This window comes from Schistocerca gregaria, chromosome 5, assembly GCF_023897955.1.
Source record: "Schistocerca gregaria isolate iqSchGreg1 chromosome 5, iqSchGreg1.2, whole genome shotgun sequence".
NCBI classification, from domain to species: Eukaryota; Metazoa; Arthropoda; class Insecta; order Orthoptera; family Acrididae; genus Schistocerca; species Schistocerca gregaria.
This window is the reverse complement of record NC_064924.1, coordinates 154,328,750-154,345,249: the sequence shown is the minus strand read 5'-3', so window position 1 is coordinate 154,345,249 and position 16,500 is coordinate 154,328,750. Positions and strand designations below refer to the sequence as shown.

General features: G+C 46.6%; 1 protein-coding gene across 1 annotated transcript in view; it reads left to right on the top strand.

Annotated features, from left to right (window-relative positions):
* The window catches only part of LOC126272947 (lachesin-like), a 384,023-nt gene that overhangs the window by 345,823 nt on the left and 21,700 nt on the right, over nt 1-16,500 (top strand). The window contains exons 6-7 of the mRNA XM_049976245.1: nt 1,674-1,805; nt 12,853-12,972. Of these exons, the coding sequence (XP_049832202.1) occupies nt 1,674-1,805; nt 12,853-12,972 (252 nt within the window). The remainder of the gene's footprint in view (nt 1-1,673; nt 1,806-12,852; nt 12,973-16,500) is intronic.

The following is a 16,500-nucleotide window of genomic DNA, read 5'->3' as shown; positions in this document are numbered from 1 at the left end:
GAGTCAAACGCATTCCGGAAGTCAAGGAATATGGCATCCGTCTGATACCCTTCATCCATGGTTCTCAAGATATCATGTGAAAAAGGGCGAGTTGCGTTCCGCAGTAGCGATGCTTTCTAAAGCCGTGCTGATGCATGGACAGCAAATTCTCTGCCTCAAGGAATTTCATTATAACCAAACTGAGAATATGTTCGAGAATCCTGCAACAAACCGATGTTAAAGATATTGGTCTGTAATTTTCAGGATCCGTCCTTCTACCCTTCTTATATACAGGCGTCACCTGCGCTTTTTTTCCAGTCGCTCGAGACTTTACGTTGGGAAAGAGATTCGCGATAAATGCAAGCCAAGTAAGGAGCCAGTGCAGTAGAGTACTCTCTGTAAAACCGAATTGGACTCCCATCAGGACCTGGCGACCACATCCTTCCGTCGGACAGTACATGTGTATCGCCAGCGATCGGGCGAGTACTGGTTTCCCGGACCTCACTGCTACTCTGTCCCAACTCGCATCTCTCGACATACAACGACCCGGAAATGCTAGAGAGCGCTCCAAAGATGGTATCACAGTACGCGCTATCGATAACTGCTGCTGCTGCCACTCACGGACAGACAAGGCGAGAAAACATAGTGGCGCCAGTGAACACACTAAGAAAACGAGACCCCACTACCGCTATTACCAGATGCCAAGCTATGAACGGCATCAGCGCGAGCCGCACACGGCTCAAGCATTTCACGAGTGTGCCTTGAATATCAGAAATCCGATAAAACATCAAACCTCCCTTATCGCTGCGGCCGCAAGAACGTCCTGCAAGGACGGAACCAACGACGACTGAAGAGAATCGCTCGGCGTGACAGAAGTGCAACCGTTCCGCAACTTTCTGCAGACTTCAATTGCTGGGCCATCAACAAGTGTCAGCGTGCGAAGGTCCACTCGTGTACCCTTGATAAATGCATGCCTCCCTGGGCCCGTCAACACCGATCATTGGACTGTTGATGGCTCGAAATATGTTGTATGTCGGGCGAGTCTCGTTTCAAATTGAATCGAGCGGGTGGACGTATGGAGAGAGCCTCATGAATCCATGGGTTCTCCATGTCAGCCTGGGACTGTTCAAGCTCGTGGAGGCTCTGTAATGGTGTGGAGCGTGTGGAGTTGGAGTGATATGGGACTCCTGATACGTCTAGATACGACTCTGACAGGTGACACGTACGTAAACCTCCTGTCTGATCACCTGCACTCATTAGTTTCCACTGTGAATTCCGACTGACTTGGACAATTACCAGCACGACAATGCGACACCCTAAAGTTCCAAAATTGTTACAGAGTCGCTCCAGCAACACTCTTTTTAGCCTAAACGCTTCCGCTAGCTACCAAAAACCCCAGACATGAACATTGTTGAGGACATCTGGGATACGTTGCAACTTGCTGTTCAGAAGAGTCGCACTCTTACAGGATTTATGGACATCCCTGCAGGATTCATGGTGTCAGTACCTCCTGCACTACCTCAGACATCAGTCGAGTCCACGCCATGTAGTGAGGCGGCACTTCTGCGTGCACTATATTAGGAAGATGTACCAGTTTCTTCTATATTTCAGTGTACTTGTCTGTGTGTTGTGACACAGTTCTAGCTGCAGACCTGGCAGTGATGGTAGTGTTTTTCTGTGTGCTGTGTTCGCAGCGCAGCACCAGGTGGAGGGCGACACGCTGCTGCTGAGCGGCGTGACGCGCGCCGACATGGGCGTCTACCTGTGCGTCGCCTCCAACGGCGTCCCGCCGGCCGTCAGCAAGCGCTTCCCCGTCAGCGTCCACTGTGAGTGCTCACACCTACTGTACTGTCCCTAGTAATGTTACTTACAAGCAGCCTTGATTGCTAATATGACCGGTTTCGGTTCATTCAGAACCATCTTCAGATCTGATGATTCAGTTACAGGAGTAACCCGACCAAATCCAGCAACTTTCAAATCTACATCTACATCTACATGACTACTCTGCAATTCACATTTAAGTGCTTGGCAGAGGGTTCATCGAACCACAATCATACTATCTCTCTACTATTCCACTCCCAAACAGCACGCGGGAAAAACGAACACCTAAACCTTTCTGTTCGAGCTCTGATTTCTCTTATTTTATTTTGATGATCATTCCTACCTATGTATGTTGGGCTCAACAAAATATTTTCGCATTCGGAAGAGAAAGTTGGTGACTGAAATTTCGTAAAAAGGTCTCGCCGCGACGAAAAACGTCTATGCTGTAATGACTTCCATCCCAACTCGTGTATCATATCTGCCTCACTCTCTCCCCTACAACGCGATAATACAAAACGAGCTGCCCTTTTTTGCACCCTTTCGATGTCCTCCGTCAATCCCACCTGGTAAGGATCCCACACTGCGCAGCAATATTCTAACAGAGGACGAACGAGTGTAGTGTAAGCTGTCTCTTTAGTGGACTTGTTGCATCTTCTAAGTGTCCTGCCAATGAAACGCAACCTTTGGGTCGCCTTCCCGACAATATTATCTATGTGGTCCTTCCAACTGAAGTTGTTCGTAATTTTAACACCCAGGTACTTAGTTGAATTGACAGCCTTGAGAATTGTACTATTTATCGAGTAATCGAATTCCAACGGATTTCTTTTGGAACTCATGTGGATCATCTCACACTTATCGTTATTTAGCGTCAACTGCCACCTGACACACCATACAACAATCTTTTCTAAATCGCTTTGCAGCTGATACTGGTCTTCGGATGACCCTACTAGACGGTAAATTACAGCATCATCTGCGAACAGTCTAAGAGAACTGCTCAGATTGTCACCCAGGTCATTTATATAGATCAGGAACAGTAGAGGTCCCAGGACGCTTCCCTGGGGAACACCTGATGTGACGCAGCATGTGAAAGTTGCTGGATTTGGACGGCTTACTCCTGTAACTGAAATATAAGACCTGAAGATGGTTCTGAATGAACCGAAACCGGTCATATGAATAAAAAATTTGCAATCAAGACGGATTATAAGTAACATTATAAAATCACTGATTGCTGTTATCCCATCAGACATTATGTCTGTGTTTGCAAATACTGTTCCTAGCTGTGTATTCACTGTCTCCAGTGCTGCCCGCTGCTGACTTTATTACTCGTAACGGTTGGTGTTACAACCGGGTATCTTCCACCGCGAACATTGTCTGAAATACAGGGCTGACTATTAAACCTTGTGAGGTAACGGGCGAGTTGTGGCGCACGGGAAATATTATAGACTACTGGCCATTAAAATTGCTATACCAAGAAGGAATGCAGATGATAAATGCGTATTCATTGGATAAATATATTATACTAGAACTGACATGTAATTACATTTTCGCGCAATTTGGATGCATAGATCCTGAAAAATCTGTACCGAGAACAACCACCTCTGGCCGTAATAACGGCCTTGATACACATGGGCATTGAAAGAGCTTGGATGGCGTGTACAGGTACAGCTGCCCATGCGGCTTCAACACGGTAACACAGTTCATCAAGAGTAGTTACTGGGGTATTGTGACGAGCCAGTTGCTGGGCCACCATTGACCAGACGTTTTCAGTTGGTGAGAGAACTAGAGAATGTGCTGGCCAAGGCAGCAGTCGAACATTTTCCGTATCTAGAAACGCCGGTACAGGACCTGTAACATGCGGTCGTGGATTATCCTTCTGAAGTGTAGGGTTCTTCGGGGATCGAATGAAGGGTAGAAGCGCGGGTCGTAACACATCTGAAATGTAACGTCCACTGCTGAAAGTGCCGCCAATGTGAACAAGAGGTGACCGAGACGTGTAAGTAATGGCACCCCATACCATCATGTCGGCTGATACGCCAGTATGGCGACGACGAAAACGCGCTTCCTTTGTACTTTCAACGCGATGACGCCAATCACGGATGGGACCGTCATAATGCTGTAAACAGAACCAGGATTCATTCGAAAAAATGACGTTTTGCCATTCGTGCACCAAGCTCCGTCGTTGAGTACACCATCGCAGGCGCTCCTGTCTGTGATGCAGCGTCAAGGGCAACCGCAGCCATTGTCTCCGAGCTGATAGTCCATGCTGCTGCAAACGTCGTCGAACTGCTGGTGCAGATGGTTGTCGTCTTGCAAACGTCCTCATCTGTTGACTCAGGGATCGAGACGTGGCTGCACGATCCGTTACAGCCAGCCGGATAAGATGCCTGTCATCTCGATCGCTAGTGATACGAGGCCATTCGGATCCAGCACGACGTTCCGTATTACCCTGCTGAACGCACCGACTCCATATTCTGCTAACAGTCATTGGATATCGACCAACGCGAGCAACAATGTCGCGATATGATAAACTGCAATCGCGATAGGCTACAATTCGCCCTCTATCAAACGTGATGGCACGCATTTCTCCTCCTTACACGAGGCATCACAACAACGTTTCAGCAGGCAACGCCGGTTAACTGCTGTTTGTGTTTGAGAAACCGGTAGGAAACTTTCCTCATGCCAGCTCGTTGTAGGTGTCGCTACCGGTGCCAACGTTGTGTGAATGCTCTGAAAAGTTAATCATTTGCATACCACATATCTTCGTGGTGTAGCAATTTTAATGGCCAGTAGTGTATTATTCCAGCTGTTTTGTTTCATCTATAGAGGCCGCTTAGGCAACGAGAAGATGCGGTTAACTTATTGTGACGCAGTGCTAAGTCTTCTTTCAGCCTAGCGTTCTTCTCAAGTTTCTGAACTGTCGTGTCTCTGAATAAAAAAAAAATGCGGGCAATCTTTCGAAAACCATCTTGCAGGCGTGGAGTGCTACGGATGGAAAGTCTGTTTGTAGGGGCAGAGCCAGGCAGAGAGCGCGATTCTGCAAAGACGGGAACTACTTCTTGTGTTCATTGGTTACCTGGCCCCAGACGCAAGCGGTGTACTCAATCACAGGGGAGAGTAGCGCCTGTTAGAATGTGACACCGAGACGTGGAGGAAGCGTGGATGTCCGGTCCAACAGTGACGGAGCTTGCGTAAACGATTTAGGAGCTTGGATTTCATTTACGGGACGTGCTGTCGCTAAGTAAATCGACAATCCAGTGACGTCGGGATAGCCCGCCGTCGGTCTTCAGAGAACAGAACTACTACCGACGTTGACAGGCAGTAGATCCTCTCAAATGGCACGATTTGTGACCGACCGGGGATTGTGTTTTCGCGTCGTTGAACCTGAGGCGCCACTTGACGGCCAATACACCAAGGATGTCAAGAGGGTTTCGGCGTTCATGCTCCTCCTGCGCAACGCCGTATCCTCAGCGTAGTGAGTTAACTGGAAAAGGTCAATCTTAGGCGTGACGCCGTTTCAACGCATGTACAGGAGCTGACCTAAACCCGAGCCCTCTGGCACACCTTCTCGGATGTAACGAAATGTAGGCAGACCAGACTGCGCCCTTACGTGGAAGGTCCGACTATGTATGAGCGTATGAGGCGAACATGGGACATAGGAAACTGTAGCTCGAGTAATCTGAACAGCTGAACGATGAGCCAGAAACTGTTAAACGCTCGCGAGACATTTAGGGACACCCCAAAGAAGTACCTGTGGTGTTACGCCGCATTGAAGACCTCTTCAACCAGTCGCAGAAGTTTACATTCTGTGTAATGGCCTTGACAGAATGTGACCTGCTGTTCGGGTAGAAGATCTGAGGCACATGGCTCTGTAATCGCTTGAGGTGAAGTCGCTCGAAAACCTTGGAGAGCGCTATTGGCACGGTAACTCTCTGCTAGACGAAGATTCTTTCCTATCTTCAGGATGGCCATTATCTCGGCCTGCTTACACAATAAATGTGTAGAGTAAACGGTGAGGAAGATCTCATTAAAGATACCTGCGAAGTTGGGCATCTGCCACAGGATAGCGTTGGACAAATCGTCATCGACTGCCGGTTAGTGAAACCTCATCAGCTGATGTGGCATCGATAGAGTCAGCTTCATCTTATCTCAAGCTAAGGTGGATGTCTGTCTGCAACCACTGCGTCGTGGGCAACGTCCATTGGATCTTCTATTGTATAAAATTTTCTTCATAAGTATCAGCGAGGTCGTCAACCTTTGCATTAGGAGCGCAAACGGTCCGGTGGAGGAAGTAATTCGAAGTCCACCAGGAAACATCATCGTCAGGAGTAGTGTGGAGACGTTCTTCGCCGATTCCCGATTTTGGTGTGTCCCAATACCCATCTTTATATCCCGACGGAGACGATTCAGCAGCATCTTGGTGCCGAGAAGTCGCTTCCACTGCTATCCCTGGTACACCCATTTTTTCTCACTGATTTGTTCTAGGATGTCTGGTGGTAGCGAGCGTGAGTTTTAACAAATTACGCACGGTGGTGGTGGAGCAGATTCTCGGACTGCCGTGACGTTGGTGAAGTGGAGGAGATCTTCGTCGATGCCCTTTTCCAATGGCAGTGGAGGGGCAGAATTTCCGTCATGGCGTCTCGAAAGCCGTCCCAGTGGACTCCCGAGAACAAAATTCAGCGCTGTGGCAGCTGCAGTAGATCCAGATCGATGTTATAGACAACACGAACGTGGTCAGAGGAGAGAGCATTAAGTGTGGAAGCCTGATCTGTTGGGGGATGTCCTTAACGGTTGCGCTGTCAAAGATGTCTGGCCACCCACGACCAGTGGGCAAGATGGTCGTGTTGTAAAGTCACCACAAAGGCTTCAAGACGTTTCGTTGCTCGGAGAAGGCTACGACCGTTGGCAGTCGAAGTTATGGAGTGCCAGGCAACATACTTTGAATTGAAGTCACCGGCAAAGAAGATTTTTCCACTCAGACTGAACAGGGTGGAAAGGTCTGCCCAATCCATGGCGGCCAATGGCGGTTTATGGGCTGCAGTGAATGTGATGGAGTCCATTGATGTTCGCAAAACGATGGCCAACGTAAGTGCGGTAGTCGTAGTCGGTAGTAGTTCACGCGTCAATTATGTGCGACTGCACTGCCCTTTCCGCGTCTCCAATTTGAGGAAGGTAGAGAAGCTGACTTCGACAAAGGAGTTGTGTTCCAGCTGTCGGGTAAACATGTGTTCCTAGTGGACACAGATTTAGACTAAGTTGCGATATGTGTTTAAGGTCAGGAATTCAGAAAACTTGAAAGCATCAGCACTTTCTTTTTCTTCTAACTATTTTTCTTTCGTTTGATATGCGAAATTCATTAAATGTGGTGCTGTGTTGGACTCAGAACCCGCGATTTTGTCCATTAGGTTTCATGCACATAGTGGCACTTGATAACCCCGTTACGTAAATTCATCCGCTTTGCATGAATATCGACTCCCTATTTCACGAGCGAAGTGAATATTGTTAGGAACGTTAATTTTCGCCAGACATGATATTGTTGCTTTGTTTCTAACCTTAAGACAATGAGGTGGATCACTTGAGAGCCACGTTAATTATATTCATCCGCCTTTCATACATTTTTTTCACCTTCAGCGAGTTTTATATTCGATTCAGTATTTCGCAAGTGAAATGATTATTTTAAGGACCGTGAATTTCCGTGCGACATGAGCTTGTTGCTTTGTTCCCGACCCTAGGACCACGTGGTGAGAGGCTGGCTTTAGTATTCCGTAATAAAACAGTAATTATTCGCGGCTGAGGTACCCATCATTTGCAGTGTAGTAAGCTACAGATCGTATGATGAATGCTGTAGTGATCTACCTTATCTGCGGAAGGGATCCTTCTTTGATATTTTTCCTTCCCTATAGCGAATTATTTCCCGGTTTATCTATCTTCATTGGTGGCTGCATGGTAAGAGTCCCCCATCTCTTTGTAGTCACTAACGTAATTTTCGTGCAGTAATGGTCAGGCTCCGTCATTCTCTTCATTTTCCCACTGATTCCTTTTTGAGAGGATTGACTGCTGAAATAAGTGTTCATGCAGATATAAGGCCATATCGTCCGATTGTAGTCAATGCTGTGATTCGCTGTAGTAAATTAATGTTGGTAATTACTTCTTTTAATGACATACAACCCCAACAAAAGGGTAGATAAAATGCATGAAATGACGAAGGATCTAGCATATCCTTCGTAAGGTGAACAAGAAAAAACAGCATTTAGTTTTCGTAACGTTGTCACGGATCTCGCGTTGTTCTTGTGGTCCTGTTCTGTTACGTTACACCTAGAGGTCATGGTTCTACAGTTCAAGATCCGTTCCGACCACTGCACGTACGAAAGACTTGCTGAATATCGTTCGTTCTAGTAATGGAAGCATCATCGCTTACTGCTAGACCGAAATAAGATTTCACCTGATATAGTCTAAGGGGGTGCTTGCTTTTGGAATTACGCGTTTGTTTCTTGCGGACATTCTATGAAGGCTATCTTCATTATCCGCGCTCTGGATACCGAATGTTATGACGAAAACATATTATCGAGGAATCGGAAGCTCTCCCATTTGCTTTGTTGAATTACGGATCGTAGCAAAATCCTACTTAACACGCCCAGGCTCCTCTTTTAAGTGTCAACAAAATGTTGAAATGTCTGTGAAATCTTATGGGACATAACTGCTAAGGTCATCAGTCCCTAAGCTTACACATTACGTAACCTAAATTACCTTAAAGACAATCTCACACACCCAAGTTTGAGGGATGACACGAACCTCCGCCGGGACCAGCCGCACAGTCCGTGACTGCAGCGCCCTAGACCGCTCGGGTAATCTCGCGCGGCTATGTGTCAACACGAACCAGCAAATACTTGGAAGAATTTATATTTAAAAAAAACATTGTATCCTGTGACTACAATGTCAATGGGTCGGGATCACTAGTATACTGAATCAAATGCTTTTGCGAAATAAAGGAAAGCAGCAACTATCTGACTGTTTTGATCCGTAGCGCTCATGATTATATGTGAGAAGAGGCCAATTTGAGTTTCACATGAACGATGTTATCGGATCAGTGCTAATTGGCATGGAGGAGGACTTTCTGTTCGAAATACCTTACTACGTTTCAGTTCAGAATATGTTCTAACAGACTACTACAAATGGTTTTCAAGATCGTTATGCATCACTTCTGCTACACTTCTTGTAGACGGGTGGTGCCTCCGCTTTCTCCCAACTGCTGGCCACATACACTCCTGGAAATTGAAATAAGAACACCGTGAATTCATTGTCCCAGGAAGGGGAAACTTTATTGACACATTCCTGGGGTCAGATACATCACATGATCACACTGACAGAACCACAGGCACATAGACACAGGCAACAGAGAATGCACAATGTCGGCACTAGTGCAGTGTATATCCACCTTTCGCAGCAATGGAGGCTGCTATTCTCCCATGGAGACGATCGTAGAGATGCTGGATGTAGTCCTGTGGAACGGCTTGCCATGCCATTTCCTCCTGGCGCCTCAGTTGGACAAGCGTTCGTGCTGGACGTGCAGACCGCGTGAGACGACGCTTCATCCAGTCCCAAACATGCTCAATGGGGGACAGATCCGGAGATCTTGCTGGCCAGGGTAGTTGACTTACACCTTCTAGAGCACATTGGGCGGCACGGGATACATGCGGACGCGCATTGTCCTGTTGGAACAGCAAGTTCCCTTGCCGGTCTAGGAACGCTAGAACGATGGGTTCGATGACGGTTTGGATGTACCGTGCACTATTCAGTGTCCCCTCGACGATCACCAGAGGTGTACGGCCAGTGTAGGAGATCGCTCCCCACACCATGATGCCGGGTGTTGGCCCTGTGTGCCTAGGTCGTATGCAGTCCTGATTGTGGCGCTCACCTGCACGGCGCCAAATACGCATACGACCATCATTGGCACCAAGGCAGAAGCGACTCTCATCGCTGAAGACGACACGTCTCCATTCGTCCCTCCATTCACGCCTGTCGCGACACCACTGGAGGCTGGCTGCACGATGTTGGGGCTTGAGCGGAAGACGGCATAACGGTGTGCGGGACCGTAGCCCAGCTTCATGGAGACGGTTGCGAATGGTCCTCGCCGATACCCCAGGAGCAACAGTGTCCCTAATTTGCTGGGAAGTGGCGGTGCGGTCCCCTACGGCACTGCGTAGGATGCTACGGTCTTGGCGTGCATCCGTGCGTCGCTGCGGTCCGGTCCCAGATCGACGGGCACGTGCACGTTCCGCCGACCACTGGCGACAACATCGATGTACTGTGGAGACCTCACGCCCCACGTGTTGTTGAGCAATTCGGCGGTACGACCACCCGGCCTCCCGCTTGCCCACTATACGCCCTCGCTCAAAGTCCGTCAACTGCACATACGGTTCACGTCCACGCTGTCGCGGCATGCTACCAGTGTTAAAGACTGCGATGGAGCTCCGTATGCCACGGCAAACTGGCTGACACTGACGGCGGCGGTGCACAAATGCTGCGCAGCTAGCGCCATTCGACGGCCAACACCGTGGTTCCTGGTGTGTCCGCTGTGCCGTGCGTGTGATCATTGCTTGTACAGCCCTCTCGCAGTGTCCGGAGCAAGTATGGTGGGTCTGACACACCGGTGTCAATGTGTTCTTTTTTCCATTTCCAGGAGTGTATTTTTTTCTATTTATCTACGGTATGCGAGGTGCGACAATAAAGTAATGAGACTGATGTGAAAAAAATGTTGCTTACCGTTTTAATCAAGTTTAGTATTGTCTCCTTCAAAATAGTTCCCTTCTGACTGCATAGACTTTTTCCAGCGCTTCTGCCATTTCTGGAACTCATCTTCTGTAATATCCTCCAAGACCCTCGTCAAAGATTTTTGGACATCTTGTGTTGTTTGAAAATGGTGTTCCCTGTCCGCCATTTGACTCTTGGAAATAGAAAGAAGTTGCATGGAGCAATATCCGGTGAATAAGGTGGCTCTGATAGTACTGAAATTTGTTTTGAGATTAAAAATTGCTGTACTGACAGAGCAGTATGGGATAGCACATTATCTTGTTGCAGAATCCAATTATCAGCAATGTTGGCACGAACACGAAGAACTCTTTTACGAAGTATTCCTAAAATTTCTTTGTAGTAATATTGGTTAGCTGTTTGTCCAGGAGGCACCCACTGTTTATGAACAATTCCCTTAGAATGAAGGAAGCATGTAAGCATGCATTTCACTTTTGATTTTGGCATGTGAGCTTTTTTTGGCCTGGGTCATCCCTCTGAACACTATTGCGAACTTTGGCGTTTTGTCTCTGGATCGTACTGAAAAAAAACTTTCATTACAGTGATAATATGGCTCAACAGTTCTGGATTGATTTCCGTTTGCTCTACGAGGTGCCTTCAAGTTCTAAGGCCTCCGATTTTTTTTCTAATTAACTACTCACCCGAAATCGATTAAACTGGCGTTACTTCTTGACGTAATCGCCCTGCAGACGTACACATTTTTCACAACGCTGACGCCATGATTCCATGGCAGCGGCGAAGGCTTCTTTAGGAGTCTGTTTTGACCACTGGCAAATCGCTGAGGGAATAGTAGCATGGCTGGTGAATGTGCGGCCACGGAGAGTGTCTTTCATTGTTGGAAAAAGCCAAAAGTCACTAGGAGCCAGGTCAGGTGATTAGGGAGCATGAGGAATCACTTCAAAGTTGTTATCACGGAGAAACTGTTGCGTAACGTTAGCTCGATGTGCGGGTGCGTTGTCTTGGTGAAACAGCACACGCGCAGCCATACCCGGACGTTTTTGTTGCAGTGCAAAAAGCAATTTGTTCTTCAAACATTTTCGTAGGATGTACCTGTTACCGTAGTGTCCTTTGGAACGCAATGGGTAAGGATTACACCCTCGATGTCCCAGAACATGGACGCCATAATTTTTTCAGCACTGGCGGTTACCCGAAATTGTTTTGGTGGCGGTGAATCTGTGTGCTTCCATTGAGCTGACTGGCGCTTTATTTCTGGATTGAAAAATGGCATCCACGTTTCATCCAATGTCACAACCGACGAAAAGAAAGTCCCATTCATGCTGTCGTTGCGCGTCAACATTGCTTGACAACATGCCACACAGGCAGCCATGTGGTCGTCCGTCAGCATTCGTGGCACCCAGCTGGATGACACTTTTCGCATTTTCAGGACGTCATGCAGGAATGTGTGCACAGAACCCACAGAAATGCCAACTCTGGAGGCGATCTGTTCAACAGTCACTCGGCGATCCCCCAAAACAATTCTCTTCACTTTCTCCATCATGTCGTCAGACCGGCTTGTGCGAGCCCGAGGTTGTTTCGGATTGTTTTCACACGATGTTCTGCCTTCATTAAACTGTCGCACCCACGAACGCACTTTCGACACGTCCATAACTCCATCACCACATGTCTCCTTCAACTGTCGATGAATTTCAGTTGGTTTCACACCACGAAAATTCAGAAAACGAATGATTGCACGCTGTTCAAGTAAGGAAATGTCACCATTTTAAGTATTTAAAACTGTTATCATTCTCGCCGCTGGCGGTAAAATTCCATCTGCCGTACAGTGCTGCCATCTCTGGGACGTATTGACAATGAACGCGGCCTCATTTTAAAACAATGCGCATGTTTCTGTCTCTTTCCAGTCCGGAGAAGAAAAAAAATCGGAGGCCTTAGAATTTGACGCACCTCGTAACAGATCGGTTGCCACATTTTCGTGACGAGAGACACAAACACATGTTAACTTATTACAGCATAACTCACGGCTGAGGAGTTGCATCGATGTACCGTTTGGACTAGAAGCAGCTTATACACCTAGGTCAAAGTTTGTGCCTACATAAGCCTGCAGGGTTGTCACACCTTGCAAAGAAAATCAGTCTCATTACTTTATTGTCGCACCTCGTACAAGTATAATCCTTAAAACACAAGGAAACTCAAGTCCAAGTTCTGCTGAGTGTATGTTAGTAAAGTTTGACTCTAAAGGAAAATATCTTGGAACCACACCTGTGACGCGGTTTTTGTGTGTGTTTTCAGTTCACCCACTGATCAAAGTGACCAACCAGCTGGTGCTGGCGCCACAGGGCAGCGACGTGGTGCTCCAGTGCTACGTGGAGGCCTCTCCCAGGGCGCTCAACTCCTGGCACCGCGAAACAGGTGATGTGCAGGTCTCTCACTCTCTCTCTCTCTCTCTCTCTCTCTCTCTCTCTCTCTCTGCCTCCATTTACAGAGCGCATGCTTATTCTTCCATATTTCACTTTATAGCCCCTTTAGCTATACTTTTAATGCCTGATCGTTAATACATTGTTGAGGCTTTAGTAAAATATCAAGTTGTAACCTAAGAACTGAACATTGTCAGTCTCTCCTGTTGTTGTTGTTGTGGTCTCCAGTCCTGAGACTGGTTTGATGCAGCTCTCCATTGCATATTATGAGTGGGAGCGACCGACAAGTATTGAACTGCATATGGTACGCGTCTTCGACGTTCTGTGCGAAAGAATTGGCCAGAAACCACTTGTTAATGTCCAAGTCTCTGTAAGAATATACTTGATTACCTACATATCACACAACTTTTGTCATCTGTATAAACAACGACACATACCTTTTGACATCGTTACTGATGAACGGTGATTAATATGCACAAGAATTAGTCTCTAGGTGGATTACGACTTACACTGAGGTGGCATGTCTCATGGGCTATCGATTTTCACATATACAGTGTCCCAAAAAGTATGACCCGATTTAAAATAGAATTATTTATTAGGAAGAAGGGCTTAACACTACAAATAGCATACTAAATTACTCAGAAGAGACAGAAGTTTACAAAAATCCATCATAAATGTTCAACATGTCCTCCATTGGCTGCACGGACGACATCGAGGAATAGCCGAATTCTTCCTAAACTGAACGTAAGGTGTCTTCTGTCACTGAAGCTACAGCAACTGATATTCTGGTTTTTAGTTGATCATTGTCACGAGATAAGGGAGGAACGTAAACACATTCCCAAAGGGAGATATCATGTTGTGTTAAGTCAGGGGACCTGGGAGGTAAACAGCACAAAAAACATTCACTTTTGGTTCAAATGGCTCTGAGCACTATGGGACTCAACTGCTGTGGTCATCAGTCCCCTAGAACTTAGAACTACTTAAACCGAACTAATCTAAGGACATCACACACATCCATGCCAGAGGCAGGATTCGAACCTGCGACCGTAGCAGTCGCACGGCTCCGGACTGCGCGCCTAGAACCGCGAGACCACCGCGGCCGGCTCACTTTTGGTGAATCGTGTTTAATTGTTTCATGAGGATTTTCGAGCCCCCAGTATACGCATATTATGACAGTGAACCTTACTGCTAATATGGAAAGTTGCCTTATCGCTGAATATCAACTGTGACATGAAAGTGTAATCTTCCATGTCCTCTAGACTAGCACTGCTGAAGTCCACTCGCTTCACGTTGTCAGTATCTTAAAGAGCTGGTACCAGTTGTATTTATCATGGCTTGAGGGCTAAACGACGTCGTAACACACGCCACATTGTCACGCGTGCTAACGTAAGTTCCACCGTTTATTCAGAAACAAGTGGCTGGCCAGGACTTTTGCCTTTGCAGAGGCACCCTGTTTCTTCAAACTGTTTTACCACCGTCGAATGTTCATTGGTGTGGTGGTTTAGCACGAAATCGAATATGAAACGCCCGCTGAATTGCGATCACTGACTGAGTCCGACTAAATTCAATAACACAATACACCTTCTGTTGCGCTGACGTCCTATTACGCGAGACTGGCTATACTCTCCAGGTCAGCGCCCCTAGCGACATCTAGCGGATGTTTTCTGAAACTCTAGACCATGCCGACTACATTTAGCACTGTTTCAGTTACCTAGTGACATTTACATATGACACTAGGATATTATTACATATTATTACAAGTTAAAATCGGGTCATTCTTTTAGGGGCACCCTGTACAGATGGTGGTATATTGCGTACACAAGGTATGAAAGGGCATTCATTGGCGGAGCTGTCATTTATACTCAAGTGATTCGTGTGAAAAGGTGTCCGACAGGATTATAGCCGCAAAATGGGAATCAACAGACTTTGAACGCTGAATGGTAGATGGAGTTAGATGCATGGGAATTTCCATTCCGGAAATCGTTAGGGAATTCAATATTCCGAGGTCAATACTTTCAAGACTGTGTGAAGAATACAAAATTTCAGAAATTACTTCTCACACGGACAACGCAATGGCGGACGGCATTCACTTAACGACCGAGAGCAGCGGCGTTTGTGTAGAGTTGTTGAGACGTATGACGAACATGTCCTTTCGGACAATGTGATGAAATCTGGCGTTAAAAGGCTATGTCAGCAGACGACCGACGCCACTGACCTTTCATAACAGCATAACATCATTTGCTGCAATTCTCCTACGCTCATGGCTACACTGTTTGGACTCTAGATGATTGGAGCAGATGACACCTAATTTCAGTTAGTATGAGCTGATGGTAGGGTTCGAATGCGGTGCAGTCCCACGAAGCCATGTACCCAGGTTGTCAACAAGGCACTGTGTTAGCTGGTGGTGGCTCCATAATGGTGTTGTCTGTGTTTACATTAAACCGACTGAATCCTATTGTCCGACTGAACCAATCATTGACTGTCTGACTTCTCACCATCGGAAGCTTTTACAAAATCCAAACTGTGACTTTGACAACATATTTTTTGTAGGCAGATGGTCAAGAAAAAGCTTCTCTAAAGTATTCATGATTGTCTAAAAAAGTGGTTCAAATGGCTCTGAGCACTATGGGACTTAACATGTATGGTCATCAGTCACCTAGAACTTAGAACTACTTAAACTTAACTAACCTAAGGACAGCACACAACACCCAGTCATCACGAGGCAGGGAAAATCCCTGATCCCGTCGGGAATCGAACCCGGGAACCCGGGCGTGGAAAGCGAAAACGCTACCGCACGAACACGAGGTGCGGACGCATGATTGTCTACGAAAGCGCAATAAGATGAAAGTTTCATATTAGTTCCTAATCTGCTATCTTGAGTAGATGTTTAACATCAGGATATTTCAACCATTAGGGGGAAGAGGGAAAGTTGAGTCGGTACAAATCCACGGAAGGAATTAATAAGACCCTGTTGGTCCATTACTGCCAGGGGACATCGGCTAGTACATACTTTGCAATGTCAATATGCTTTACCAACAGCCATACAGTTTAAGTTATTTTATTTTATTCTGAAAGCAACCAGTTTCGGCAATTCTTTTTGTCGTCTTCAGGCTGCATACGCCTTTTTCAAATCAACAAACATACCGTATAGCGCCATAAAACTGGATATCGTGAATTCCAATCGTTGTACAGCTGCTTCATACGAAGGCGTGAGTTAATGCAGAACGATTGGAATTCACAATATCCAGTTTTATGGCTCTATACGATAAGTTCGTTGATTTGGAAGAATCGTATGGGGCCTGAAGTTGGCTGTTAGTAAAGTTTATTGACATTGAAAAGGAATTAGTAAGTGTTGGCCTGATGCACTCATCAGCCCGAGTTTCACTTTACGCTTCTTTTCACCCCTGTACGGGGATAAACAAATTAGTTATCCTTTTGTTCCATAAAAACGCAACACAAAAATAATTAGAGCCAGAAACATACAAAACACAGCTTAAACGCTTAACTAACAAGAAGCCATCAG